Source organism: Chiloscyllium punctatum, chromosome 32 (assembly GCF_047496795.1).
Source record: "Chiloscyllium punctatum isolate Juve2018m chromosome 32, sChiPun1.3, whole genome shotgun sequence".
Taxonomy (NCBI): domain Eukaryota; kingdom Metazoa; phylum Chordata; class Chondrichthyes; order Orectolobiformes; family Hemiscylliidae; genus Chiloscyllium; species Chiloscyllium punctatum.
Window position 1 is genome coordinate 51473305 of NC_092770.1, and position 27586 is coordinate 51500890.

The window sequence follows — 27586 nt, forward strand, 5'->3', positions numbered from 1 at the left end:
AAAGTGGAGGGTGGGTGCTGAGGGCAGAAACTGAACAACACACACAAGATTCAGCCAACATTCCAAGCTTACAGAATTTTTATATAAACGGATTGTCTCATACAAAGAGTAAGCTCCAATCTAAGGGGTTGTACATTCAGTTAGCACATACTGTAGCTGAGATACAGCCCTTCCAACTTATCAGCTGCATTGGAAATTTGATGGTATAACATGGATAACCAAAGCCCCAGTGGGAATGGTGGAAACCACAAGTTCTGGTTCTATTGCAGTCTCCTGGTTAGGTCAATGGAGTGGCATTACCTACACTGGCACTGGCAGGTCGAGTTGGGAAGGAACTGTTCGGGAACAAATTACTGTGTTTGAGACACTGCACCGAATATTTTAGTTTTCCCTCGGTTCTTCACTAGGAGACCGAGTCTCAATTTCCAGAGACTCCGGGATAGAACACTGTTCATAAACTATTAACGAGAACCTGGCCATCTGCTCCATAAACACAAGCACGACTCTGTTTAATATAGCTCATAGCTCTTAATGATTACTTTACTCTGTTCGCCGAGCTGGGAATTTGTGTTGCAGATGTTTCATCCCCTGTCTAGGTGACATCCTCGGTGCTTGGGAGCCTCCTGTGAAGCGCTTCTGTGATCTTTCCTCCGGCATTTGTAGTGGTTTGAATCTGCCGGTTCCGGTTGTCAATTCCAGCTGTCCGCTGCAGTGGCCGGTATATTGGGTCCAGGTCGATGTGCTTATTGATTGAATCAGTGGATGAGTGCCATGCCTCTAGGAATTCCCTGGCTGTTCTCGGTTTGGCTTGTCCTATAATAGTAGTGTTGTCCTAGCCAAACTCATATTGCTGGTCATCTGCATGTGTGGCTACTAAAGGATAGCTGGTCGTGTCGTTTCGTGGCTAGTTGGTGTTCTTGGATGTGGATCGTTAGCTGTCTTCCTGTTTGTCCTATGTAGTGTTTTGTGCAGTCCTTGCAAAAAGAGGAAGAACGCCTCTACAACGTATTCGCCAAAAACGGATACCCCCGCAATTTCATCAACAGATGCCTAAGGGAAAGACAACGGAATGAGGACATGCCACAACCCAAAGGACTAGCCACACTACCATACATCAAGAACATTTCTGAACTGACAGCCAGACTATTACGACCACTAGGACTCATAACAGCACACAAACCAACAGCCACGCTCAGACAACTCACCAGGACAAAGAACCCAATACCCAGCATGAGCAAAACCAATGTAGTGTACAAAATCCCATGCAAGGACTGCGCAAAACACTACATAGGACAAACAGGAAGACAGCTAACGATCCGCATCCATGAACACCAACTAGCCATGGAACGACACGACCAGCCATCCTTAGTAGCCACACACGCAAATGACAAGCAACATGAGTTCAACTGGGACAACACTACTATTATAGGACAAGCCAAACAGAGAACAGTCAGGGAATTCCTAGAGGCATGGCACTCATCCACAGATTCAATCAATAAGCACATCGATCTGGACCCAATATACCGACCACTGCAGCAGACAGCTGGAACTGACAATCGGAAGAGGCAGGTACAAACCAGAATAAATGCCAGAGAAAAGATCACAGAAGCGCTTCACAGGAGGCTCCCAAGCACTGAGGATGTCACCTAGACAGGGGACGAAACGTCTGCAACACAAATTCCCAGCTTGGCAAACAGAACCACAACAACGAGCACCCGAGCTACAAATCTTCTCACAAACTTTGATTACTTTACTCATTCTACATTTTGGTTCCAAGACAGTTGGAAAGGGTTGGTCACAGCATAGTGTATAGATCAGAAAAAAAATCAAGATCCATTGAATGATCAGCTATTGGAGGTAGGCATGAATGGGAACAGATTTAAACTTCATAAACAAGCCACTATGCATTCACCTCCCAAACCTACAGAAACAGGACTGGTTTGTGAACAGTATTTACAAGCAGCACTAATATTAAAGGTGAAAAAGACACACTGCTCAATGCCCCCTAAACTCTCAAAAATGTCAGACAGGTAAAGCAAGCATTGTATGACTTTGGAAATCTCCACCTCAAAGTGGTGGGAGATATTTTTTTAATGCAGATGTTGATTGATTCCCTGGTTTGCTGAGAATATAAGAATACTGGGGGTGGAAGGGAATGGAAAATTCAGAAAACGAACAATTTAGCCATGATTGTATTGAATGGTACGGGAGCCAAATGGCTGCTTTCTGCACCTATTTTGTTAGTTTGTGGATAACTATTCTCCCACAGGATACCTTTGTGCTATGTATGCGTGCGGTGAGCAAATGGCCGATTTACAAAATTGTTGATAAGGCCCACCTCAGCGCAAGATGTGTACTGACTGGTGAAGGTAACGCTTACCAGAGACATCAGTGAGGTAACCAACTGCAATGTTCTCAACTAGGATGGAGAGAAAAGGCAGTGTGTATTCGAGCTGTTCCATCACCACCTCTGGAGTTTAAAACTGCCCAGTCTACCTCAAAATACTCTGGAAAGGCAAAGTATCCCAAAACATTTCAGCAACAATTTCAAGAATATTTGAAGTGCAAACTCTCCTCAACAAGCCTGAATTTTAAAAAAAAATTATTAACCTATTTTTCTTAATCAAACGCCTCTAGAGCAGGTGGGACTTGAACCCAGATCTCTCAGTGCATGGGGGTAGGAATATTACCACTGTGCCACAGAAGTGCCCTCAACTAACCTGTATTTTGCTCCATACTTTTTAAAATTAAATTCACATTTTGCATTCTGCTATGGGATTTAAACCCTCATCTCCAGAATATTAGCCTGACATTCTGGATTATTAGCCCAGCGACACGATCATTACCTCACCATCTCCTGGAAGATTCCTGGTGAAGGGCTTTTGCCCAAAACGTCAATTTTCCTGCTCCTTGGGTGCTGTCTGACCGGGTGTGCTTTTCCAGCACCACACTAATCTCGACTCAGTTTGGGGTGCCTATCGTTCACTGTCGCTTTCACCATCTGCACCTATACTGCCAGTAGCAGTAGTGGACTCTCCCTCTTTATGGGTATTTAAGTGGGCATTGGATAGGTATATGGAGGATAGTGGGTTAGTGTAGGTTAGGTGGGCTTTGATCGGCGCAACATCGAGGGCCGAAGGGCCTGTACTGCGCTGTATTCTTCTATGTTCTATGTTCTATCTCAGCATCGTGGCTAATCGGAGTTACTTTGCCACCCAATTAACATCTTTCTCTCCTGTAAAATAAACTGCGATGGCTTGATATTTATGTTTGTCCTGATGAGTCAAAGATCTAAATCTTCAGCAACATTATTATCAGCCCCTAGCTTCGCTGTTTTAATAAGACTGTAAGGTCAACACTTCCTCCATGGATTAACACCAGTGTTCTGCAAGGCTGTATACTCAGCCCCTTCCTATACTCCTTGTACACTCCTCACTGTGTGGCCAAATTCTGCTCTAACTCCATTTACAAGCATCTTGGGGCCATCACATAGCAAGTTTAAATTTACGTTCTCATTCACAGATACTGAGACGGAAAGAACAACCCTTTCATCGCAGTCCTAAAACAGCAACCCCTCATTTTAAAACATTGTCCCCGAGTTCTGCACTCACCCACAAGAGGAGACATTATTTCCATGTCTGTTTTGTCCAGCGGATTCAGAACCTTATATACAGCAGTGACATCATCTGTCACTCCCCTAAACTGCAATGGAAGCAAGCTCAGTCTCTCCAACCTTCTGAGTGCAGGTATCAATCTAGTTCTTAGGCCTAAAGGAATCAAAGAGTACGGGTAGAAAGCAGGAACAGAGTACCATGTTGGATGATCAGTCTTGATCAGATTGAATGGCAGAGCAGCTCAAATGGCTGAATGGACTATATAGAGACATAGAGATGTACAGCACGGAAACAGACTCTTCGGCCCAATTTGTCCATGCCAACCAGATATCCCAGAATCTAGTCCCACCTGCCAGCACCCAGCCCATATCCCTCCAAATCCTTCCTATTCATAAACCATCCTGATGCCTTTTAGATGTTGCAAATGTACTAGCCTCCACCACTTCCTCTGGCAGCTCATTCCACACACACATGACCCTCTGCATGAAAATGTTGCCCCTCAAGTCTTTTTAGTATCTTTCCCCTCTCACCCTAAACCTAGGCCCTCTACGTCTGGACTCACCCACCCCAGGGAAAAGACTTTGTCTATTTACCCTATCCATGCCCCTCATAATTTTGTAAACCTCTATAAGGTCACCTCTCAGCCTCGGACACTCCAAGGAAAACAGCCTCAGTCTTTTCAACCTTTCCCTAAAACTCAAATCCTCCAACCCTGGCAACATCTTTGTAAATCTTTTCTGAACCCTTTCAAGTTTCACAACATCTTTCCGATAGGAAGGAGATCAGAAGTACATGCAATATTCCAAAAGTGGCCTTTAAGCAATATCCTGACCTCCCAACTTCTGTACGCAATACTCTGACCAATAAAGGAAAGCATACCAAACACCTTCTTCACTACCCTATCTACCTGCGACTCCACTTTCAAGGAGCTATGAACCTGCACTCCAAGGTCTCTTTGTTCAACAACACTCCAGAGGACCTTACCATTAAGTCCTGCTAAGATTTGCTTTCTCATAACGCAGCACTTCACATTTATCTAAATTAAACTCCATCTGCAACTTTTTAGCCCATTGTCCCATCTGATCAAGATCCTATTCTAATCTGAGGTAACCTTCTTCGCTGTCCACAACCCCTCCAATTTTGGTGTCATCTGCAAATTTACTTACTATTCCTCTTATGCTCACATCCAAATCATTTATATAAATGATGAAAAATGGTGGACCCAGCATCGATCCTTGTGGCAATCCACTGGTCACAGGCCTCCAGTCTGAAAAACAACTCTCCACATCACCCTCTGTCTTCTACTTTTGAGCCAGTTCTGTATTCAAATGGCAATTTCTCCTTGTACTCCATGAGATCTAACCTTGCTAACCAGAATCCCATGGGGAACCTTGTCGAATGGCCTACTGAAGTCCACGTAGATCACATCTACCACTCTGCCCTCATCAATCCTGTTCATCACTTCTGCAAATAACTCAATCAAGTTGTGAGACATGATTTCCCACGCACAAAGCTATGTCAACTATCCCTAATCAGTCCATACCTTTCCAAATATGGGTGCATCCTATCCCTCAGGATTCCCTCCAACAACTTGCCCACCACTGACGTCAGGCTCATAGGCCTGGATTGTCCTTACCACCTTTTTGAAACAGTGGCACGTTAGCCAACCTCCAGTCTTCCTGCACCTCACCTGTGACGATCAATGATACAAATATCACAGAAGGCCCAGCAATCACTTCTCTAGCTTCCCACAGTGTTCTAGGGTACACCTGATCAGGTCCTGGGGATTTATCCACTTTTGTGTGTTTCAAGACATCCAGCACTCCCTCCTCTGAAATATGGACATTTTTCAAGATGTCACCATCTATTTCCCTACATTCTATATCTTCCATGCCCTTTTCCACAATAAACACTGATGCAAAATTTTACATTTATATATCACGGAAACAGATCCTTCTGTCCAACTCGCTCAGGCCGACTACACATCCCAATCTAACCTTGTCCCTATGCCAGCATTTGGCCCATATCCCTCTAAATCCTTCACATTCATATACCCATTCAGCTGCCTTTTAAATGTACCAGCCTCCACCAGTACCATTTGCAGCTCATTCCATAAATGAACCACTCTCTGCGTGAAAAAGTTAGGTGCGTCTATGAACCACCTTAAAAGCATTTACATCCATCCTTAAATAAGACATCCGAAATTGCACACAATATTCTGGTTTTACTGCCAATTCCATCACTGGGCAAAGATGACTTGAAGAATCTCGGAGTGGTTATATTTTGAGTGTTTGGATGAGGATAAGAATTGTAGCTCCTGCAAGGGACAGCCATTCATCTACCTCCTTGTCCAATCTCACTTCCCCAACAATTTTGTCAGTATTCACTGTGAAAGCAAAATTAAAGACTGAAGTCAACAAAACAAACATCAATAGGGAAAAGTTTGCAGGATCTGTTTGAACGTTTTTATGTTGTAGTGTTTCACTGCTGATCTCAGTAGCCCTGAGCTCAGATGGGGAAAGAATAGCCAGAGTTCTTGTTCCTCACTACTGTGCAATGATCAATATTGGAAATTGTGGGCATGCCTGATCAAACAGCCTATCACCATTTGCTAGGTACAAAGGATGCCCATGGAAACTCACTCTAATATGAACCATGAGAAAGGAAATAAATAACATGAAACCAGTAAGTTAAAAGAGGATATTTTTACTCTTGTTAGTGCAAGCTCTCTTAAATAAAAATAAGTCTGCTGACTTTTACGGGCTAAAGCAATAAACTTGCTGTTTTACATGATAAAACAACATTTATAATACAGGCGAGGATATATAGCAATCTCATATGAAGTCAGTTGTCTTAAGAATGTATTGATCAATCAGATGTTCTTAAGTGAAGACTTAAGTAGGATCTACTGTTCATTAATATCCATGGTTCTTGTGATATTAAATCCATTGAACAGTTTACAATTGCAAATACCATAAGCCCCATAAGGCTGCACATTCGTAGAAAATACACAAATAGCCTCTATCGAATGGGCCTATTAACAACTATTGCAGAATGTAATGAAAATAAGCAAAGGACTCCTTCAAACAAATACTTTCATTAACAAAGTACCTGCTAACTTGTCTTTACTGAGCTTATTTGTTGCAACTTATTTCTACGGAACAGTATGCATGGTAGGACATGCATCTTCAATGAAGTAAAATAAAATGGTGACTGGCTAGAATAAAGTCTTGTCAAAATCTAACTAACTACTGTAGGGTCAACAATGACATCAAGACTCCATCAACCACTCTACAGATGGCACCCTGACAAACCAGGAGGGTTCCAGGGTTTGATCACCAGTCTCAGTTGTATTAAGTGATCTTGACGGGTGTAATGGTGCCCAATTGGGTTTGATACTCATTAGTTTCTGTTCCTGACTACCATTGATACCCAGTGAGTGTGTGCTGTGATTGACGATAATGCCTGAAATTGGCCAAAACAGGTTAAATGCCAGAGGCTGCTTTGTACTCAGAAAGTGGTCAACATTTTCAGGCAGTACAGCATAGTGGGAAGTGGACAGGGGATAAAATGGTTAAAACATGAATACACTGTTCTAGACATTCCTACTTATGATCTTTACAAACAATTGGTGATGAGGCAAGAAAAACATTCTGAATGCACCATCTCCAAGGATGAGTTGGTAAAGAGCTCTGCTCCCCACCACCAATGAGCTAACGAACTTAACTCTTGCTTCAGTAACTCCTTACTGGTTGGCCCACCAGACTTTATACTTGATTGTGTTTAGGTCTCCTTTATTGCCTTGTGTACTGGATGGATAAACTATCCAGTAATGATTGATATGTTAGTCTTTGATTTTAGGGATGGTTGAGCAGGGTAAAAATGGACTGAAGCATTTCTCGTTGCTTGTCCTGGGGAAACTCCGTGTGGGGATTTTTTAAAATCCAGTTCTTCTCAGCCCCTACTCTTCAGTTACATTCAATGTATAAAGTGCTTTCTATCAGAGGTATCCCATGTAAAATCCAACAGCACTTAAACAGGGAATCTTCTGCACTTTAAACTGCAGCATCAGAATGAGAAGAGCACAGCAAACCATCAAGCAGTGTCAACAGGAGAACCTGACTTCTTGTAAATGGAAACATCAGTGCTCTTGCCAACAACTTTCAAACACTTTTGTTACTAAATGTATGGCTCTCTCTGAAACATTCAATCTGAATCAAAGTCCCTTTTATGTTGCTCTCACAGATCTATTGGTCCCATTCATGTACCAGGTAATGCAAATCATGATACTGAGCCCAGGCAGCACTGGTCAAATTCTCAAAACGTTAACAGCTCTGATATCTCCCAATGGAAGGTTTCTTTAGATACTGTTCAGTATTTTGAAATCAGAGAGTCAGCAGGCTTTTCTTTTCTCAATAGTCACGATTTACGCAATAGACTTATCCAGATGAAATGCCTGTTTAAAGATGAAACTTAAAAGTATTCTACAAATCACAAGCGTTAAAAAAAATCTACAAATTATAAGTCCAATGTGCAAATCATTGAAAACTATGAGAAGTATGAAGTACATGAGGAGATCTTGTGTAATTTTCAATGGGTAAAGGAAGGTGACTTGTGAAAGCATTTGGTCACAAAGCGTTTCAATTGGGAAACACCAATTAGACTATTGTTTTGAAATACAAACTGAACTGTGAATACTGTTTTATAATGAAGACTTCATTATGTGTGGTTCATTCTTAACTGCCCTTTGAAATGGTCAAGTAAACTACACAGCTCAGGGACGATTAGGAATGGGCAATAAATGCTGGCCTAATCAGCATCGCTCACATGCCAAGAAAGAACAAAAGAAATTAAAATATTCCGCCGCTTAACGTCCGCTGCTCTGTTTCTCTGTGAATCTGTCAAAAACTGAAATTGCAGCAAAAACACAGAGCCAGAAAAAGCAATAACTGAGAATAATCTAATACGATTTGAGTCTGTGCACTGCAGAAATAGGTCTGTAGTCTTTTGCTCTGCAAAGCTACAGATGAATGGAGTGTTAAGATGGGAGAAATGGTGAAACCAGGAATTTGTCTCTTTCTGTTGGTTTTGGCTGGGTTTTACATATACAGTAGCGCCTTGACATATGAACGACCCCATTCATGAACAAATCAGTTTATGAACAGGATTGTACGTAAACTTTTGCTTCAACGTAAGTACGAAATTCAAGGTATGAACGCAAAAAGACCATGTGCGACCACGTGGTTTCATTGTTCTGCTTTGCTACGCGCTTGTTGAATGCAAAAGCTCTAGGGCCCCGCGTGATCTCATTCAATTCGTCTTTGGCGCGTGCGCGGTGAACAGCTGTCCAAGCATTCTTACGCTATCCGAACAATGGGAAAAATTGATTCAGTTCGCGAACCGGGTCCCGGAACAGATTAAGTTCGCAAGTCGAGGCACTACTGTATTACAAATTAGCTGTAGACAGTAGATGTTGCTGGTTTTAACAATGGTTCATACTTTGAATTCAACTTGTGTATCAGAAATCTTCTCCTTCAGTTTGACAAATTTAAAAACACTTCAACATCTAATAACTGGCAGTGCAACAGTGACAGCTTGGCTGTGGTTGTGGGGGCTTTCCTTTATTGCGTCACTGCATTACTGGTTTTGCTGTTCTTAATGTCACACCACACTTTGTCTGCTCAACTCTCTGTTGTATGTTGGCGTCTCGGAACATCTGTGACCAAAGTCGAGAAAAATCCCCTCTGAGTCTGTACCCACTGATTCCAAAGTATTGTCTCCTGTGCTTTCAGGACTGGACGATGCTGCAGTTGTCATGGAAGGGCTACTCGTTAACTTAAAGGCATTGTCTTGGTCACCTCTCGGGGCCTGAACGAGGAAACAATCCTGTTGCTGGCTGATAATGGGCTCACTCATCGTTTTGCACTGGAGAAGTTCATTAATGGTTTGTATGCTCGCTTGCTCTTGCTCTCCAGGCAAGTGATTCTGTGCTGCGGTAGCAGTCTTGACGGACATTGGGTCTACAATGGGGGTTGTGATGCAGGGACTGAGATTTAAATAGCCTTCAGACTCAATGCAAGTTGTCATTTCTGATACGGAGTGCCTTCTGATACTTGTGCCATTGACCAGACTTCCTTCGCTTTCGTATTCTGCGACTGGGGTTAACATCGGATTGTTGTAGCTCTTGGAGCGCACCACTGGGTTCTTGGTCAGAATTTCATTTGACTTGGAACAGCGGGGAAGCAATCGTTTCTCTGCTGAAGAGAAATACACAATTGATTCTTTTAGCAGCAGCAACAACAACCTAAAAAAAAAATCAGCAATGTGGAAAACAAGGCCATTGCCAAGACTGAGATTGCAGAAGGAAAATAAACAACAAACCTGACTACACACTCACTTAAGCAGACATAGTTGTGCCTTTTGAAACACATCATTACTGACAACCACAATGAATGAATGAATTCCAGTTCAAAACGGGAGAGGCTTCACAGAGCTCAGACTGTGGAACACACTTCAGGTTTCACTGAGGCATCTCTATGAAATCACACCTGTAGGTTTGGATGTAGCCTGGTCCAATGAAATAATAGTTGCACTGAACAACAATGTTAAAGATTTTCATAAGAAATTTGCCATCTTTGGTATCATCACCAATTCGCTTTTCCCTGGGTCTCCTCAAATCAGTTGCCAACTTTCCGTTTTTAACATCCTATTTCTCTTTCCCCAAAATCTTGCTCTACTTGGTTGCTAAGTTATCCAGAATACTTAACGTCCATTTCTTCTGTCCTTCCCACTGTAAAAGCCCTTCCCATCCATTTTACAGTTAAGAATAACTCAATTGTAATATACAGCTAACAGTTAACATGACCTACCCAATCTTTTCAACATGCCCCTCCTCAGGCCCACCAACACCTTTAATAATCCCCGCTCTTAGTATTTTTATATGGAATTCACAAACTGTGCTCAATCAACTGTTTGTTTAACTAATCTTTGTAGACAGCTTTATTTTCCTAAATTTCCTTATAATTGTTTTTTGACTTGTACAAAATTTGTGGACAGCAGCTCAAAAAGCACCAGATAGATTGAGGCCTACAAGGTAGGATTTGTTATGGAGCCTGTTGAGGGTGAGGCTACAGTGAGAGAAGGCACAAGAGATGAGAGACCGACTCTGGGGGAAGGAGGTAGAGGTGTAACACCTTGGAAGAGGAGTCTGATGACTTGAGTGACCACCAAGGCAGAACTGCTGGTCAGCATCTTGGCTCAAATAGGGGGTGGCCATCAGTCTGTTCAGATGGAAAAACAACCTGGGGCAGTACAGAAAACAAAAAAAAAATTGGGGTACAGAGCAACCTGCAGCTCAGAACATTTATTTGGGCAAGATCTGAGGCAAATGGTAATCAATGACAACTTAATGAGGATAGAATAAGGTCAGAAGGCAAGATAGGAAGAAACATACAAAATGTGGTGGGAAGCTTAGCTGACGGATAGCAGTCATTCTATTGAGAGTGGCGACAGAAACAACACAAGCCTAGAATAGATTGCTAGATCACTCTCGAATAGAAAATGCAATGTTGCCCGACATGAATAAATAAAATATGATTTACGGATAGATACTGTCAAAATGTTCAAAAAGGACACAAATCAATGAAAAGGACATGATTAACATTTAAACCTAGCAGCAAGGTTAAATTCAGACTTTCAGCCCTCGAGTCTAGAATTTAATTCAATTTCATAAGAAAATTTTAAACTACAAACACCAATAAGGAAAACGTATGCATTTTTTGAGGTAGGGTTAGGACCAAAGGATAATTTTATCTTTCTTAAGGTCACATACCTATCCATGAGAAGTCACCACAGTCTCAGAGGACTATAGGGCTGCTCTCTCATTACAGCAAGGGGGCTGGTAATGAATTTAACCTGAGGGTCACCACAGCTCAGGAGTGGGGCAAGGTTGATAAGTTGGGACTTCCACAGTTGGTGCGGGAATGAAACCAGAATGATTGGTATTGCTCTGCATCACAAACCATCCATCATTCTACCAACAGAGCTAACCAAACCCCAACATACATATCACATGCACATACAGATCATTCTCAATCCTGACCGTCCACACACTTCTGAAGTGTTGTGACCAAAGGAACCCAATCAACCTTGAGTTCAGGAAGTTGCAAAACACAGTGCAACACATATCCAAAGGACCAAGTATATTTAAAAATGTCAGGTCTAACATGCAGGAGCAATAGGTGGACTATTGGAAAGGGGACATCAGATGAGGTCTGTGTTTGCTGAGTTTTGGAAGATGTCAGAGGCCAGATTACATTATGCAACACATGTCACACGTTTCACTATTAGCATTCTAACAGATTAGCATAACATAGAACGAGTTCCACCCAAAAGGTGTGTAATACCATCATACCCCGATTGTTCAAAAAGCTATCAATATCCTTTATCCAGTGAATAGCCTTACACATATTTGGGATTTCTCTTCTAAACTTCATCTGTTCCAATCGTGTTCAATGAAATCTTTCTACAAATTACTTCACCCCCTCTCAATGATTTATAGTTTGTAATTAGTTATGAGAAATGGGTTCTGTATGTTCTTACCCAGAAAGCACGCTGAGTGTGTCGCTTGTTCATCCACCGTGTGCACTCCGTACGTTCCCAGGTATGGAGAAACCACCTTCTGTATCAGCAACTCGAGCCGGAGGTAATCCCCTGTCACACCCTTAGATTCGTGAACTCCCTGAAATAGAAAAAATCAGTTTACTAGCCTGCTCACGTTGTGAACAGTTAACACTCACCATCCGAACTGGAGGGAGAGAGAGAGACAGAGAGAGAGAGCGCGAGACAGAGAGAGAGACAGAGAGAGAGAGACAGAGACACACACAGAGAGAGGGGGAGAGAGTGTGTGTGAAGGGGGGACTAATGAGGAGGGAAAGAGGGAGAGGGGGAGGGGGAGGGAGAGAAGGACGGGGTAGAGAGGGGGGAGAGAAAGAGAGAGAGGGCAAGGGGAAGACAGACGAGGGGAAAAAAGAGAGAGTGGGGAGAGAGAGAGTGGGGGGAGAGAAGGGGAAAGAGAGAAAGAGAGGGAGGGAGTGGGGAGAGAGAGGCGGGCAGAAGAGACAGAGAGGGAGAGGGAAAGAGAGTACTTGAAATGAAGCCTTCCACAGTGTATGATTAAGTTAGCTGCTGTTCTTTGGACATTAGGAGAAGCTCATTGTACAAAAAGACTCTAGGCCTTCAAAAACAATGCTGTTTCATATTTCTGTACATATTTATCATAGCCACGTTCACACTGGGAATTCTCAATTTCATCCACGTTTCATCCAAAGAAAGTGAATGTCAGTGGCATATTTAAAGTCGAAGACTGGAATTTTCAGCCACATACTCGACGCTTGTGATGTTTGAGGGCATATTTAATAAGAAGCCAGACATGTGGCTTATATTATTTTCACCCGTTATGGGATTAGTCTGACTGAGATGGATGACAGCAACTCTCTGCAATGCTCAAAGACTGCAAGTGAAGGGTTTAGTATGGTCAGTTCTTTGCAATATTCATGAATAGTGCAGGAGGAAATACATCCTCAATGCAGGCTGTGCTTAGAGTGGCTAAAGAAACTGAGGCAAAATGTGTCCAGTCACAAAACAGAAAACTGCCGCACTCTCACATCTGAGTAGCAGCTGACAAGAGGCTGAATAAAGTCAAATTAAGTTGTTAACATTTATACGTCTGCTGTACAAAGACTGCAATATCATTGTAAAGCCTCAATTCTATTTGAAAGCATCTACTTTTGTAAAACTCTGGTTTAGAAATACTGTGACAATGGGAGAAAATTTACAATATATTGAAGGATTACGATAGCACCTCCAAGAATTGTAGTGTTTTAATTTGGAGCAGCACGTCTCATAGGGTACAATTGACCATAATACAATTTCCGCTTTGTATTTCTGAAGAAGTCATATTAGACTTAAAACATTAACTCTGCTTTTCTTCCAAGGATGTGGCGATACCTGTCGAGTTTCTCTAGCATTCTGTGCTTGTTTAAAGTAGTTATGATGTATTTGAATGGATTTTCCCTATCTGTCTCTGGTGCATCATGTCAACACATGTCTCTCCTCTACATCTGTAGCTCACACAGTAAATCTATATCTTTCATCATTTCTTTATGTTTGCATTTTTCAGTTTAGACGCCGGTGAACATTCACAGAGTTTGCAGAGTGAAACATTGTACCAGTTTCCCAATAAATTGCACAATCTCTCTTACATATTGAAATGTCCTGCATGTACAGGAGAAAGCATATTTTAGATAGAGGGTCCATTTTTGATATGCAGATGTAGGTTTATATTTGGGCCATTAACAGAGGTCAGCACTGTGGGCAAAAGTTGGCACTTATGAAAACCGAACTTCCAAACAGCCAAAGAACAAGCTGCTATAAATTCGACTGGTAAATAAATTTAGAGTTGCTCTGCTAAGTAGTTTATAAATATTTTTCTAATGATATTATGAAGTTTTAAAATGATCAGGGCATAGTGATAGAATCTTTCTCCTTTGAAATCAGTCTCCAAATCTAGCATTCTGGGGCCAAATTTAACATAACTCACATAAATTGTAAATGAACCTCACAGACATATCCAAACTCTAGGTCCAGATACCGCATGTGGTTTTTTGAACTTCTGGAACTTTCTCAACATAAGCCATCCTTGAACCCTGAATAACGGCTCTTTGTCGCTTCATGAAAATTACAACATTGAAAATTACTTGCACAAGTTTCACTGAGCGCTGCAAACTTTATAAAACTGGATAAACTAATTTCATTTCAGGGAGACCATCTTCAATCCCAGGCACACAGCTGAAATCCTCATTCCTTACAGTAGGTGTACCCTTTGTGCGGGCGCAAAGGTGACAAAGTATGACATTAGTGATCGTTTTTCTGAATCTCCTCCCACTTTCTCAGTCCAGACATCAAAAACACAACTGATTTTATTGCAGCCGAATTCAAGATGGCTTTTAAAAAGAAACTTTGATTACTCAAAATGTTGAGGGAGTCCAATTGCAAATCTTAAGAAAAGTAGAGTCTAGATATATTTGCAACAGAACATTACACAAGTTAAGCTTTTGTTTTGTCTCCTGCAAAAACCAGACACCAAAGAAACAAACCCCGTCATATCTGATCTCTACAACAGATGAGAATGAAGATCTTATAAATCATGAGTGTTTTTAAGTCACAACTAACCACTAGCTACTGGCTTCTAGACAATAACCACACTTCGTTGGCACCTAGTTTGAGAGAGTCTTCAGCTTGAAATGGCTCTCTTGACTTCAAACATTCATATCATTCATCATTCCAACTGACATAGTAATGAAAAGGAAGGACAGCACTTTTTCTTTACAATTACTTTAAGCACAGCCTCAGTGGCACTTTGCAAATGATGGTCCTAATCTACTGGAATATTTTCATTCATACAACTCTCCTCAGGAATGCTTTCCTCTCTCCTATTGCTGTTAAGCTTTAGAACCATAACTGACAGAATTGTGAAGTAACCAAACGGTAACTGAAATAGGAACTGGCTCCTTTACAGATCAAGAGGACAATTATCCTCCAGAATGTGTGTTGTACACCATATAGTCAGGAAAGCAGCTGCTGAAATCTCAGTGGCTCAATTTGTAACTGGCATTATATATTAGCTAAGAAAGTAAAGAAAACAGACTAACTGCCCCTGTTGTATTAGATACACTGAGAAAATTGAAAAAAAAAGAGAATTACTGAGAATCTCAGCAAGTCTGGCAGCATCTGCAGAGAGAGAAGCAGAGTTAGCATTTCATGTTTGATATGAATTCCTCAGAGGTTCTCAAGCATTTCCTGTGCTTGTTTCAGATTTCCAGCAGCTGCAGTATTTTGCTTTTATATTGAGAAAATAGTTGCTTTGACTAAACTCTAGGTGCATTTGTGGAAACCACTGATCGTGCTGATATTCTGAAAGACTAGTGGGAAGTTGCCATATGGCAGTTACAGAAACTGTGAACAGCCAACTTAAACTTTAAGATCACACAGAAACTGCCCATGAGAGGTGCTGTTTAAATTATCGAGAGCTCATCCAAGTATACTTATATCACAAAGTGTATTTCATTTTTACAGTAGGTACATCTCACAAACAAAGGAGCACACTGATTAACAGTATAGTGTGATACAAGATAAAGAAAATCCTTGAATAGAGATGACATTTTGAAATCAGTAACTTTACTGATTACCCTTCATTTATGTAAACAAGTGTTTATTTATTCACTCTGAGTTACACATCACATCTTGCTTTAACAGTTCAATAAGTGTATCCATTAGGTAGCACAGCCACAGAGAAGAGGGAATGTTTAATCTCAGACATGTGCTGGAGTCAGTTCATTTCTGCTGTGACAGAGAGGGGTCAATGCAGTTAGCCTCAGAACAGGACAGTGCATTGCAATTGAGCTTGATAATCTATTTTATCCAGGTTTCAACTCACTTTTTCCAATTTGCTTATCATTTCTAAGGATCAAAACGATCAACATATTTGGCCCCCAATCCTGTCCCACTCTCTGTAATAGTTTAACATCGCAATTGCATTTATATACCGACCTGGTATGTTAATAACTTTCCCATTCTTCCTATGCATCCTGCTTTTTTTTTCCTCTCATGCTGACTTATAGTATGCACTTTTCTCTGATGGATTTTTTTTCAGGTTTTGTTTATTTTAGGCTTTTGGTAGTTAGCGATCTGTTGTCCTCATCCACGTATAAAGCAAAGAGGAATTCACCGGTTTCTCATTTGACGGAGGAAGGAATGTAAATGGGCTGAGTAGGCAGAGCTGACAGAGGAACAATATTGTGGCAGAGGAAAATTATTGTGATCTGGTCTCCACAACTGCACAGTGAACTGGAGAAACAGCTAAGAGAAAATCCTGCTACAGAAAATTTGGGTAGAATTGAAAGCTGCAACTGAGTCAACATCTCAATAATTAGGAGGCGCTGAAATATTCTGTTTCGTTGAAAAGGGGTTTTGTACCTTTTTTAGTGGAATATGACCCAATACAAGCAAAGCCATTTGGCTCAACTGAAACAATTGATGCTATTAAACATGGCTTTGTTCCCAGGATGGCTAACTGTGGAATGGACATTGATTGCATGAATAATACATCAGTCATTTTATCAAGTGTTTCAAATACAGATAGCTATCGTGCTGAATTTTCAATTTTGGGACAGATCCTGACGCCAGCATTGTTTCTAGCTTCTGATCTTTTATCGTGCTGATGTCTGACAAAATTTCAAGGTGGTCGAAGGACAGTCAGTTGACACAAATGCCACCCACTAATGGATGGACGACAAGTGTCAATGCTAAAGGGCCAATAGGAAAGCTTTAGCAGTGGATGATTAGCAGCCTTCCTGGAGTGGGAGCTCCTGATGTAGGGAGCAGAAAGGAAAAAAAAAGAGCCTCAGGAACGAGCTAATCCATGCAGATTTTTAAAAAAATTCATTCATGGAATATAGGGATCATTGACTAAGCCAGCATTTTTTTGCTTATTCTTAATTGCTCTGGAGGTGCTAGTGGTGAGCTTGAACTGCTGCAGTCCTTGGGGTGCCCACAGCGCTGTTAGAGATTCATTGATACGGACAGATTTTCAAAACGTTCAAATGAGACATTGCCTGACCTACACTGTGGGGGGGAAACCCTTTCACAAGTAACCTGTGGCTGACTGTAATGGCCTCATGGTATTTTCATCAGACTGTTAATTCAGAGACCCAGATAACATTCTGGGGACCTGGGTTCAAATCCCACTACGGCAGATAGTGGGATCTGAACTCAATCAAAATCTGGAATTAAGAGTCTAATGATGACCACAAATCCAATGCTGATTGTCGGAAAGACCTATCTCTTCACTTTAGGGAACGCAACAGTCATCCTTACACAGTCTGGCCAATGTGTGACTTCAAACCAGCAGTGATGTGGTTGACTCTTAACTGCCCTTTGCGCAATTAAGGGATGGGTAATAAGTGCTGGCCTGGCTAGCGATGCCCACGTCTACTAAATGATTAAAAAAAAGACTTGCCCATTAACTATTGTGGGCTGGTGGGTGTGCTAATATTACAGATTTGGAACTGGTCTCTTGCTGGCCAACCTAATTATTCACCAGGAAGTTACCTTCATTCATTGCTGTGGCTCAGATGCAGCAAAACTGAAAAATGCTGATTATTTCTGATTGAAGTGTGATTGATCCACTCTGTCCTGAAATTGTTGTCCTTATTTTAGTTTTCCATAACTTGAATTTGCCTGGATGTGTACAGAGTGTTTATAAGGCTTAAATGCTCATGCTCCCAATGAAAATTGTGGATAATCAGCACTCGGGTGGTAATCCTGCAGCTCTCAGGTTTAGCAAGCCCATGTTCTGATAAACAACAATTAGGATCAAAATGGTGTGTTAAAAACAGCCTTTCAAACAGATGTGTCCTATTAGCACAGCACCAATTAGTATCTTGATCCTTTGGCCAAAATAATTCTCTCCAGATTGAAATAGAGAGGAGAAAAAACATTAATTAACAATGAATATTTTGCTTCATAACGACATATCAAATAGTCACCAGTGATGAGGTAGTGAAATACATTGTTTTCCACTTTAACACAACAGCCTCAGTCTTAACATGCTGTTTTTATTGAGAGCCTTACATTTCTTCTACATAGAAGCTAAATGGATATTTAATGTGCATGCCCTTTGGTACCTCACACTCTTTGCACCATAGAGACTGTTGCAAAGACTTTTCCAGCGTAGGAAGGCTTTGTACATAAAGAAAGGAAAGCTGGACTGCAGAGACAAAATAAAGTGCTAACAAAATCCAATTCCCCTGGCTGCACACAATGGCTCCTGTGTGAGAGAGAACAGTCAGGGGCCTGCAAAAATTCCGAAATCTCTGCCAAGCTCCCTCAGGGACTAATTTTCAGAGCACCATGAACTCCAGCTCAAAGGCACTGCTGACTTTTGCCTGCTCAACACTATATTGACTGGGGGTGAGGGCACAGAACCAAAGTATGAATATCATAGGTGAAATTTTAAATCCAATTCTGTAGTCCATGATTAACAAGTTATACCTCCAGCTCAGTGTCACTCTCATAAATTCCACGTTTTACACTTCAGACAGTAATCACACCTCAAACAAAGCCACCCAGAAAAACCTAGAGATCTATGGTATGGGTTTTTCTGGGCCTATATTTGGTTGAAACTACGGAAATCAAGAAAGGGGTGTCTGTAAATTAAAACAAGGGCAGACCATCCCTTGAGCCTTCTCAAAAGATCAAGGCTATTCCGAGTGGTGCCTACAATCTATTTTCCCTTGCAAAGCAAAAGATTGACCAAACACAGTCTGTAAAGTACAAAGTGAACCCGGACTCCACCCCTCTCTTGGAGAGGTAGTTCCATCGACTCACGACCCTGAGAAACAAAAATCATCTACATCTTAAGCAGGAAATTAAAAACCAATTGCTAGAAAAACAGAGCTAACATTCCGAGGCCGGTGTGACTCTGCAGTGGAACTTTGGTAGTGTATGCAGAAGCTGAGCTCCAACTCCCAGTTCCAAAGAAGAGTTACACAGTTTTCAAAACATTGACTTGGTTTATCTCTTCACAGATACTCCAGGGCTGCTGAGTTTGTCAGCACTTTGTTTTTATTTCAGATCTCCAGCAGTTTGCTTTTATTTAAATCCAGACTTTTGGTTTTTAAAACAGTAAGCTCTAACTTTAACCTCTTAAAAGGGGAAACATCAATTCAGCTTCCACTTTATCAAGCCTCTCAGTTTCAATAAGGTCACCCCTCATTCTTCTAATGAACAACAATGGAGACAGGTCCAACTGTCCAACTTTTCCCTTTATGATAATCCAAACATCACAGAATCAGTTAACTGAACGACTTCTAACACAATGATGTATTTTCTCAAAGACCAATATTGTACAAAGTGTTCCAGTTTCATGTCACCAATTCTGTTTAGTTGATGCAAAACTCTATTTTTTTAAATTCCAATCCTTTTGCAATAAACACCAACATTCCAGTAGCCTAATTACTTGCTTCATCTGCAAACTAACATTAGCATTTGTGTACAAGCCTATCTGATCCCTCTGTACCACAGGATTCTGCAATCTCTCTCCAGTTAAGTAGTATCCTTCCTTTCTACTCTTCCTGCCAAAACAGACAAGTTCACATTTCCCCCACGTTATATTCCATCTGTTATTTTTGTGCCCACTCACTTAACCTATTTGTATTCCTTTGTATATGCCTTGTGTTCTCTTCACAACTTTCTCATCTTTCTATCATCAGAAAATAGAATTATAATAAAATATGGTCCCTTTACCCAAGTCATTGATGCAGATTGCCAGGTTTCCAGCAACAATGCTGACACCTAGCAAGGTATGTTTAAGTATACTCAAAGAACAGGAAGGAAAATGCACTAATTACTTTTTTTAAACAGTGAAGGATTAAGTTGATAGAAAATAAATGATTTGACATACACATTAGAAGTTGCAACATCGCAAACTTTAAAGAAAACATCAGAACTGAAAAAGATGACATTACGTGGATGTAAAAATAGCTTTTCCCATGCTATGGAGATTAATTAGATTCCCCAGTGTGGAAACAGGCCCTTCAGCCCATCAAGTCCACACCGACCCTCCGAAGACTATCCACCCAGACCCATTCCCCTACATTTACCCCTGACTAATCCACCTAACACTAGGGGCAATTTAGCATGGCCAATTCACTTAACCTGCACATCTTTGGACTGTGGGAGGAAACTGGAGCACCCGGAGGAATCCCACGCAGACATGGGGAGAGTTGCCCGTGGTGGGAACTGAACCGGGTCCCTGTTGCTGTGAGGCAGCAGTGCTAACCACTGAGATACCGTGCAACCCCTAATTTGTTTGTCACAATTTTGTGCATGATTTAAAAGATTGGTGACTTTGAAGCAATGGTAGTTTATAAGGGTTTAACAATGATCTTTACGGAATAGATTAGAATTATTACAGCAACTTCCAGATTTCCAGGTTTAACTTGCATGTCAGATTCCAGACATTACAGTCAACTTCAGAAGTTATGATGGCAAAAGCTGATAGTTTCACAGTCACGTGTATTACAAAATTTACTTCACATCTTCTGCATGAATAGTAAAAATGTTGACTTCACTGGAGCCTTTTAGACACCACCGAACAGAAAGGATCATGTGAGGTACAGCTGTGCAATTGTACTAACTGCAATCTTCCTGTTGCCTTGGGGTGTATGTGCATGTGTGTGTGTGTGTGTGTGTGTAAAAATAAATGAAACAATGAAGTGCGCATGAAGCAGTGCAGTAGTTTAACCGACCACTGGGATATAACACAATGGCAGCAATTCACTCCAGTTTATTACTGTACTATGTTTAAGTATACAGACCAGTTAAAAGCTGAGGACACAAGCAAACAATCTGTTCCCAATCTTCTGTAATTGCTCTTTCAAGGTGGAAAAAACATGCCAGTAGTGGAGGCAGTTTGCTAGCAATCTTTGACTGCCCTGTACTAGCTGTACACGTGAAAACACTAGCCCTTGAGAAAGAGCAAGCCAGAGGTTAGTACATCACAACAATGTAAAATTCATTCAAATTGCTTTTCTTCCTCTCTGCATTATGCAAGAAATGTTGCTCCCCACTGTCCAACCATGCTGATGTGTTGCTTTTTTGCCAGTGTTAGCACCATGTTGGGACTTACAGCTGATAGAAAATTTGTTTATATGGTAAGTTCAGCTCTGTTCATTGCTCGACTCTTGTTTGGGCACTGAATGGTTCTACAGTCTCTCTGGGAGGAAGACACTTCATTGAACAGTCAGATAAGCCTTAGGTTTCTTAAGCAAATAGTGGGATTCTAACAGTTCACCAATGGGAACCCAGGGATGAGCAGATTTCTGAAATCTTTCTGAGTGTTCCTGTAAATATTTTAATCAAAACATATGATGCATCTGGGGTAGGCAGGACTGAACCCAAACCTTTTACTCCAGAGGTAGGAACACGACGTATGCTTCAAGAGCTTGAATCAATCAATCAATCAGAGCTGCACATGAACCGACAAGCTTTTGATACTAAACATTCCTGCACACTACTGTAACCTTTCCCACAATAGTAATGCTGTTTTACTTAGACAAAACAAGGCCCAGTTGCAATATAACTTAACGATACCAAAACACAGACCATTCTGCTACAAATCTCAACATCATTCTCATCTGATAAACCAAAAGGTACTGAGTTCAACATTCCAGAAAGATCAAAAGTTCAAAAGAACTTTTCCCAAACTTTGAAGTTCAAAGAACACTTTTACCTCCATCCAGTCTGTGACTTATCCACACCACTCCGTTCCCCCCTCCCCCTGAGATGTCTAGACCTCTGAGACAAGCACTTAGCCAACATCCACATTCAAAACTGAAGTTAACAATGTGCCATTATATCACAGTGAAATCTTCTATGCCTTCAAGTGGAGACATATCTCTAAAACTATTTCATCTCAATCCTCACAGAAAAGCCTCAAAACCCCAGGGGAATGTAAGGATGAAAACCTGGCAAAATAGGACTTTACCTTAGTTTCTGATATTAGCTCTTGGGGAATTGTGTTGTTTGAGGCCAGGAAAACAGTCTGCATTGTCTGGGATGAAATTAAGACAACTTGAAATCCAAGGATAGAATACATTTATAACCCCTAAATGGTAAATAAATAATCCCCCCCAGGATACCTACTTTCACAAATGCAGTGAGTGCACACGGTGAGTGGCTGCCATTTTAAAGGTTTATTAAGATTGACTGAAACAGTTGTAATACTGGGTGAGTGGATTCTGTGAAGAACTGTCCACCAGTTCTGGGGGAAATAACAATCCACCATCTCAGAGTTATCTGATGAAATTCCAATGATTCTGTAGGTAAATTCATGTGGCAAGATATTGAGCTCTAAGATGGAAAAGCATCAGGAATAGCTTCCATTGTGTACCAAGCTCGTGTAGTGATACCAGGCAATACAATGAGCTCAGTGCTCCAGAGAAAGAGAAGGAACCAGGATCTTCACACCAATGATATCCAATAAAGTCTGCTGGATGGGGCAGGCTGTGTCAATAACATCCAAGTCCTGAAAGGTCCTGCCCACATTAATGCCAGAGGATGACCAATTAGCAATCAACTAGCTTGGTAGTGGCACATTTTACACTCGTCACCTATCGGAAGGTTGGATTGATGAGACAAGAACAGAAAGTGAGGTTAACTTAAACATTAGTGCTTTGTGAGTTGTAGAAATTCTTTGCTTACTCAGCAGAATCTGCTTGCTCCCAACCTGAAGTCTTTGCTGCCTTGTATTGGAATCATTCTCTGCGGTTTAGAGGTTAGAATCCCCTAAACAGGAAAAAAGTCAATAGCTAACAATAAATCATCCCAGTTCTTCCACTGACGGAAAGTTGTTAATTTTGGTTATTCAGCGATTACGTGAGATGCAGAATGTGAAGAGTGACTATAGACTATTAAAATAAGCAGATTGAGGGGATTAGGATGGATGTAACATTCAACCCACACAAAAGGCATTTAAGACAGCTAATTTCTCAACCCCATTTCCTTATGATGACCCTTAGAACTGCTGCCAACAACTCAGCTCAGTCAGTGGGATTGCATGGCAAACATTAACAAATACTGGTGGAATTCCCACTGTTCACATTTTGCGGTGCATACCCACATCACTGATGTAGACTCCATGCAATCCTACAATTACTTCAGTGTGACCCTAAAGCAGAAAGAGAACTCTTTACGGACAACCTGGTCGAAAGGGTGAATGAAGTAAAATCAGAGTGTGCAATCAATGACTGAGTAATTTAGATGACACAGTATCATTACATGAGTACAACACAATCACTCAGGCTCAAAACTAAACAATAGAATGTAAAAGTAAAAGAAGAATGTAGAACAGTACAGGAACAGGCCCTTCAACCTTCAATCACACGTTCTTCATTGTTGGATGCCTGGACTCAGGTGAGGGAGAATGTATGGGGAGAGCAAGAAGGTTGCAGGGAAAGAAACAGACTTTCACTGCACCTTGCTGTTCCTCATGCCAGGTCCCTCACAGAACTCTTGGCAATGAGTAACTACCCCTGAGGTTTAGGCACTGGCACCTGCAGTCAGAGTCATACAGCACAGAAACAGACTCTTCGGTCCAACTAGTCCACGCTGACCATAATCCCAAACTAAACTAGCCCCACCTGCCTGCTCCTGGCCCACAATCCTCCAAATATTTTTTATTCATGTATTTATCTAGACGTCTTTTAAATATTGGAACTGTATCTACATCCATCACACTTCCTCTGGTAATTCAATCCATACAGGAACCAATGTATGTAAAGAATTTGCCCCTCATGTCTTTTTAAAATCTTTCTCCTTTCACCTTAAAATATATACCCATGGTCTTGAAATTATTCCCCCCCCCCCCCCCCCACTGGGAAAAGACACCTACTATTCCTCTTATTTAGACTCCTCATGATTTTATAAACCTCTAGAAGGTCACCCATAAACCTTCTACACTCCAGTGCAAAAAGTCCCAGCCTCCCCACCATAACTCAAAACTCTCCATTCCCAGCAACATCCTGGTAAGTCATTTTTGAACCCTCTCCAGCTTAATAATAATCCAGCTGATAACAGGGCAACCAGAATCGGACACAGTACTCCAGATGAGGCCTTACCAATGTCCTGTACAGCCTCAACACAATGTCCCAAGTCCTATGCTCAAAGTTCTGAGCATGTAGGGATGTGGAGGGAAGGAGTACCACAGTAACCCAGCGACAAAGGAGGAACAGTAAAATATTTCCAAATCAGGATGGTGTGGGGCTTGGAAAGGAAATCTCATACATGTTTTTGCCCTTGTCCTTCTAAGTGGTATAACTTGCAAGTTGGAAGGTGATACCTAAGGAGCCTTGGCGAGTTGCCAGCATGTAGTAGATCTTACACCTTCCTGCCACTGCGCATCAGTGGTGGTGTGAATGTTGAATGTGGTAGTGAATGGGGCATCAATCAAGCAGGCCGCTTTTTCCAGGATGGTTTTGAACTTCAAGCATTGTTGAACTGCACCCAAAAAAGGGAAGTGAGGATTATTTCATCACGTTCCTGACTTCTGTCCTGTAATTGCAGGATAGGCTTTGGGGTAAAGGTGGCAAGTTACTTGCTGCAGAATTCCTTGCTTCTGATTTTTGCTCAGTAGCCATAGTACTTCCATGGTTAGGTCTGCTCAATGGAAACACCCAAGCTGATAGTGGGGGAATTCAGTGCCATTTAATGTAGAGGGAAGATGGTTAGATTGTCTCTTGTTAGTGATGATTATTACCCACCAGAAGTGTTACCTGCCACCTTTCAGCCCAAACCTAGATATTGTCCAGATCTTATTGCATTGGGATATGGACTACTTCAGTATCTGAGGAATTATGAATGGTGCTGAACATCATGCAATCATTGGCAAACATCCCGTCCTCTGATCTTTCAACGTAGAGGTGGTCATTGAGGAAGCAGCTGAAGGTGGCTGGGCCTAAGACACTGAGAAACTCCTGCAGAGATTTCCTTGGAAATACAATTAGAGGAAACAGCCAAGAAAAGATACCATGTGTAAAATCAATGCCAGGCATTCACAGTCTCTCAAAATGTGTATTAAAATTTGAAGTTATGAAAGAGCCTGCACTTTGAGACTGACCTCAGTTTGATTGTGACACTAAAGGTGGGATCTTCCTCTCTCAGTGGAGCGGAAAGAGGTGCAAAAGGTCAGTGGGATAGCATCAAGGGGTTGCCCAGATCTGTTAAATTCCAACAAACCACACGAAGGGCTTTCTAAATGCGGCAAAACTGAAAGGAAGCGGCATTTTAAAAACAGCATTAAACACAATACCCAGCTTCTCCAAATCATCACAAAAACTTTGCTTTATTCCATTGCTGGTTTAACCCTCTCCCCAATAATTTCTCCCATTTTCCCAAATTTCATGTCATAACAAAACGTTCTTCCTATTCACAATTTTGTTTTGGTTACTCGTCAAAGTAGCAGGTCTATTACCAGGACAAAATGAAATGAAACCGCTAACCTAGTAATGATTAACTAATTCCTAACTTTGTTTTGCCTGTGCACTCTATTTATTGAAGTACTATTTGCATAAATGTGAAAACGAGTGAGTAATACAGATTTGTAAGAGTACAGGCAGACTGTGGGTCATGAGCAAGTTCCATTCGAGTCGATTCACAACTTGATTTAGAGTCAGATTGTCATTCAGCAAGAAAACAGATCCTTCGGTCCATCTCTTTCACGCCAACCAAATTAAACTAGTCCCCCACCCCTCAATACGCTTCTTATTCATGTACTTATCCAAACATTTTTTCAAATGTTGTAACTGTACCCGCATCCACCACTTCCTTTGGCAGTTCATTCCACATTCGAACCACTCTCTTCGTAAAAAGGTTGCCCCTCAGGTCTTTTTAAAATCTTTCTCCTCTCACCTAAAAACTATGGCCTTAGTTGTGAACTTGCCCACCCGAGGGGGAAGACCTTTGCCACTCACCTTATCTATGCCCCTCATGATTTTATAAACATCTATAAAGTTACCACTCAATCCCCTATGCTCCAGTGAAAAATGTCTGACCCTATTTGTACACAAATCGGAACACAATGTGGGACAATATAAAATAGGCATTCACACGTTGGAGCTTTACAATTTATACTTATAAACTCCTACATGGGATCGCATTCGTATGTATGAGTGTTCATAAGTAGGACTTTAGTAAAGTCAGAGTCCCCCTATAAAGGGAAAGCCTACAGATCATGCCCTCTCTGCAGACACAGAACCCCAAGCTGCACAATATCAGTTCCAGAGTTTCCTTCTGAAACATATCCAACTTTCAGTGCAACATTAAGAGGTTGTGACTCAAATTGATTTATCAATTTAACCTGAAAGGCACATATTTTTGAAGGAAATATCATCTGAAAACTGCACTTCTAGAAAAACAGAACATTTGTAATAATTCAACAGAAAATGGCATAATGTTTGCATTAAGTTACTGTATTTTTCATTCACATGATGAGCACATTGCTGGTAAGGCCAGCATTTATTGCTCATATCTAATTGCCGAGAGGGCAGTTAAGAATCAACTACATTGCTGTGGGTCTGGAGTCACATGTAGGCCAGACCAGGTAGGACAGCAATTTCTCTCTCTAAAGGACATGAGTGAACCAGATGTGTTTTTCTGACAATTGACAATGGATTCATGATCACCATGAGATTCTTAACTCCAGATCTTTATTGAATTCAAATTCCACCAGCTGCTGTGACAGGATTCAAACCTGGTGCCCCAGCACATTACCTGGGTCTCTGCATTAACAGTCCAGTGATAATACCACTAGACCATTGTCTCCCCTTGTCCATTCACACATGGATATACTTGTAAATAGGGACGTTTTGCTAAAACTATACAAGGCACTAAGCAGACCACACCTGGAATACCGTGAAGAGTTTGGTCCCCCCATTTAAGGGAAGACATATTGGCATTGGAGGCAGCCAACCAATGATCCAAAGTATGAAAGGATTTTCTTATGAAGAGGGGCTGAGTAGGTTAGGCCTGCACTAACGGGAGTTTAGAAGGAGAATGTGAAACAAGAAATACTCTCAGGTTTGACAGGGTCGCTGTGGAGTGATTGATGTCCTTTGTGGGAGAGGATAAGAACTGAGAGCAATATCGCAGAGTAAGGGGTTGTCCATTATGATGGATAGGAGGGGGAATTTCTTCTCTCAGAAGACAGTGAACTTTTAGGAACAGTGGACTGTAGAGTCCGAGTCATTGGGTATTTTCAATTGCTTACTTCTGCTCCTATGTCTTATCCATACTTTCATTGTTCAATCCCTCAACTGTAACTTTATCGGTGGGATTCACTTACTTTTCTATAGTTT

At 41.3% G+C, this 27586-nt stretch overlaps 1 protein-coding gene across 4 annotated transcripts in view; it reads right to left on the reverse strand.

Moving 5' to 3' along the window:
• Positions 1 to 1604: 1604 nt before the first annotated feature.
• LOC140458168 (proline-rich protein 5-like) overlaps positions 1605 to 27586 on the reverse strand; it is a 134048-nt gene continuing 108066 nt past the window's right edge. For 3 of the 4 annotated variants that reach the window (XM_072552363.1, XM_072552364.1, XM_072552361.1), the window contains 2 exons: positions 12216 to 12354; positions 1606 to 9871 (listed from right to left, as the gene is read on the reverse strand). In XM_072552363.1, the coding sequence (XP_072408464.1) occupies positions 9276 to 9871; positions 12216 to 12354 (735 nt within the window). In that variant the 3' untranslated portion in view covers positions 1606 to 9275. Of the gene's footprint in view, positions 9872 to 12215; positions 12355 to 27586 lie in introns of all 4 variants that reach the window. The other variant, XM_072552362.1, reaches the window with a different exon arrangement.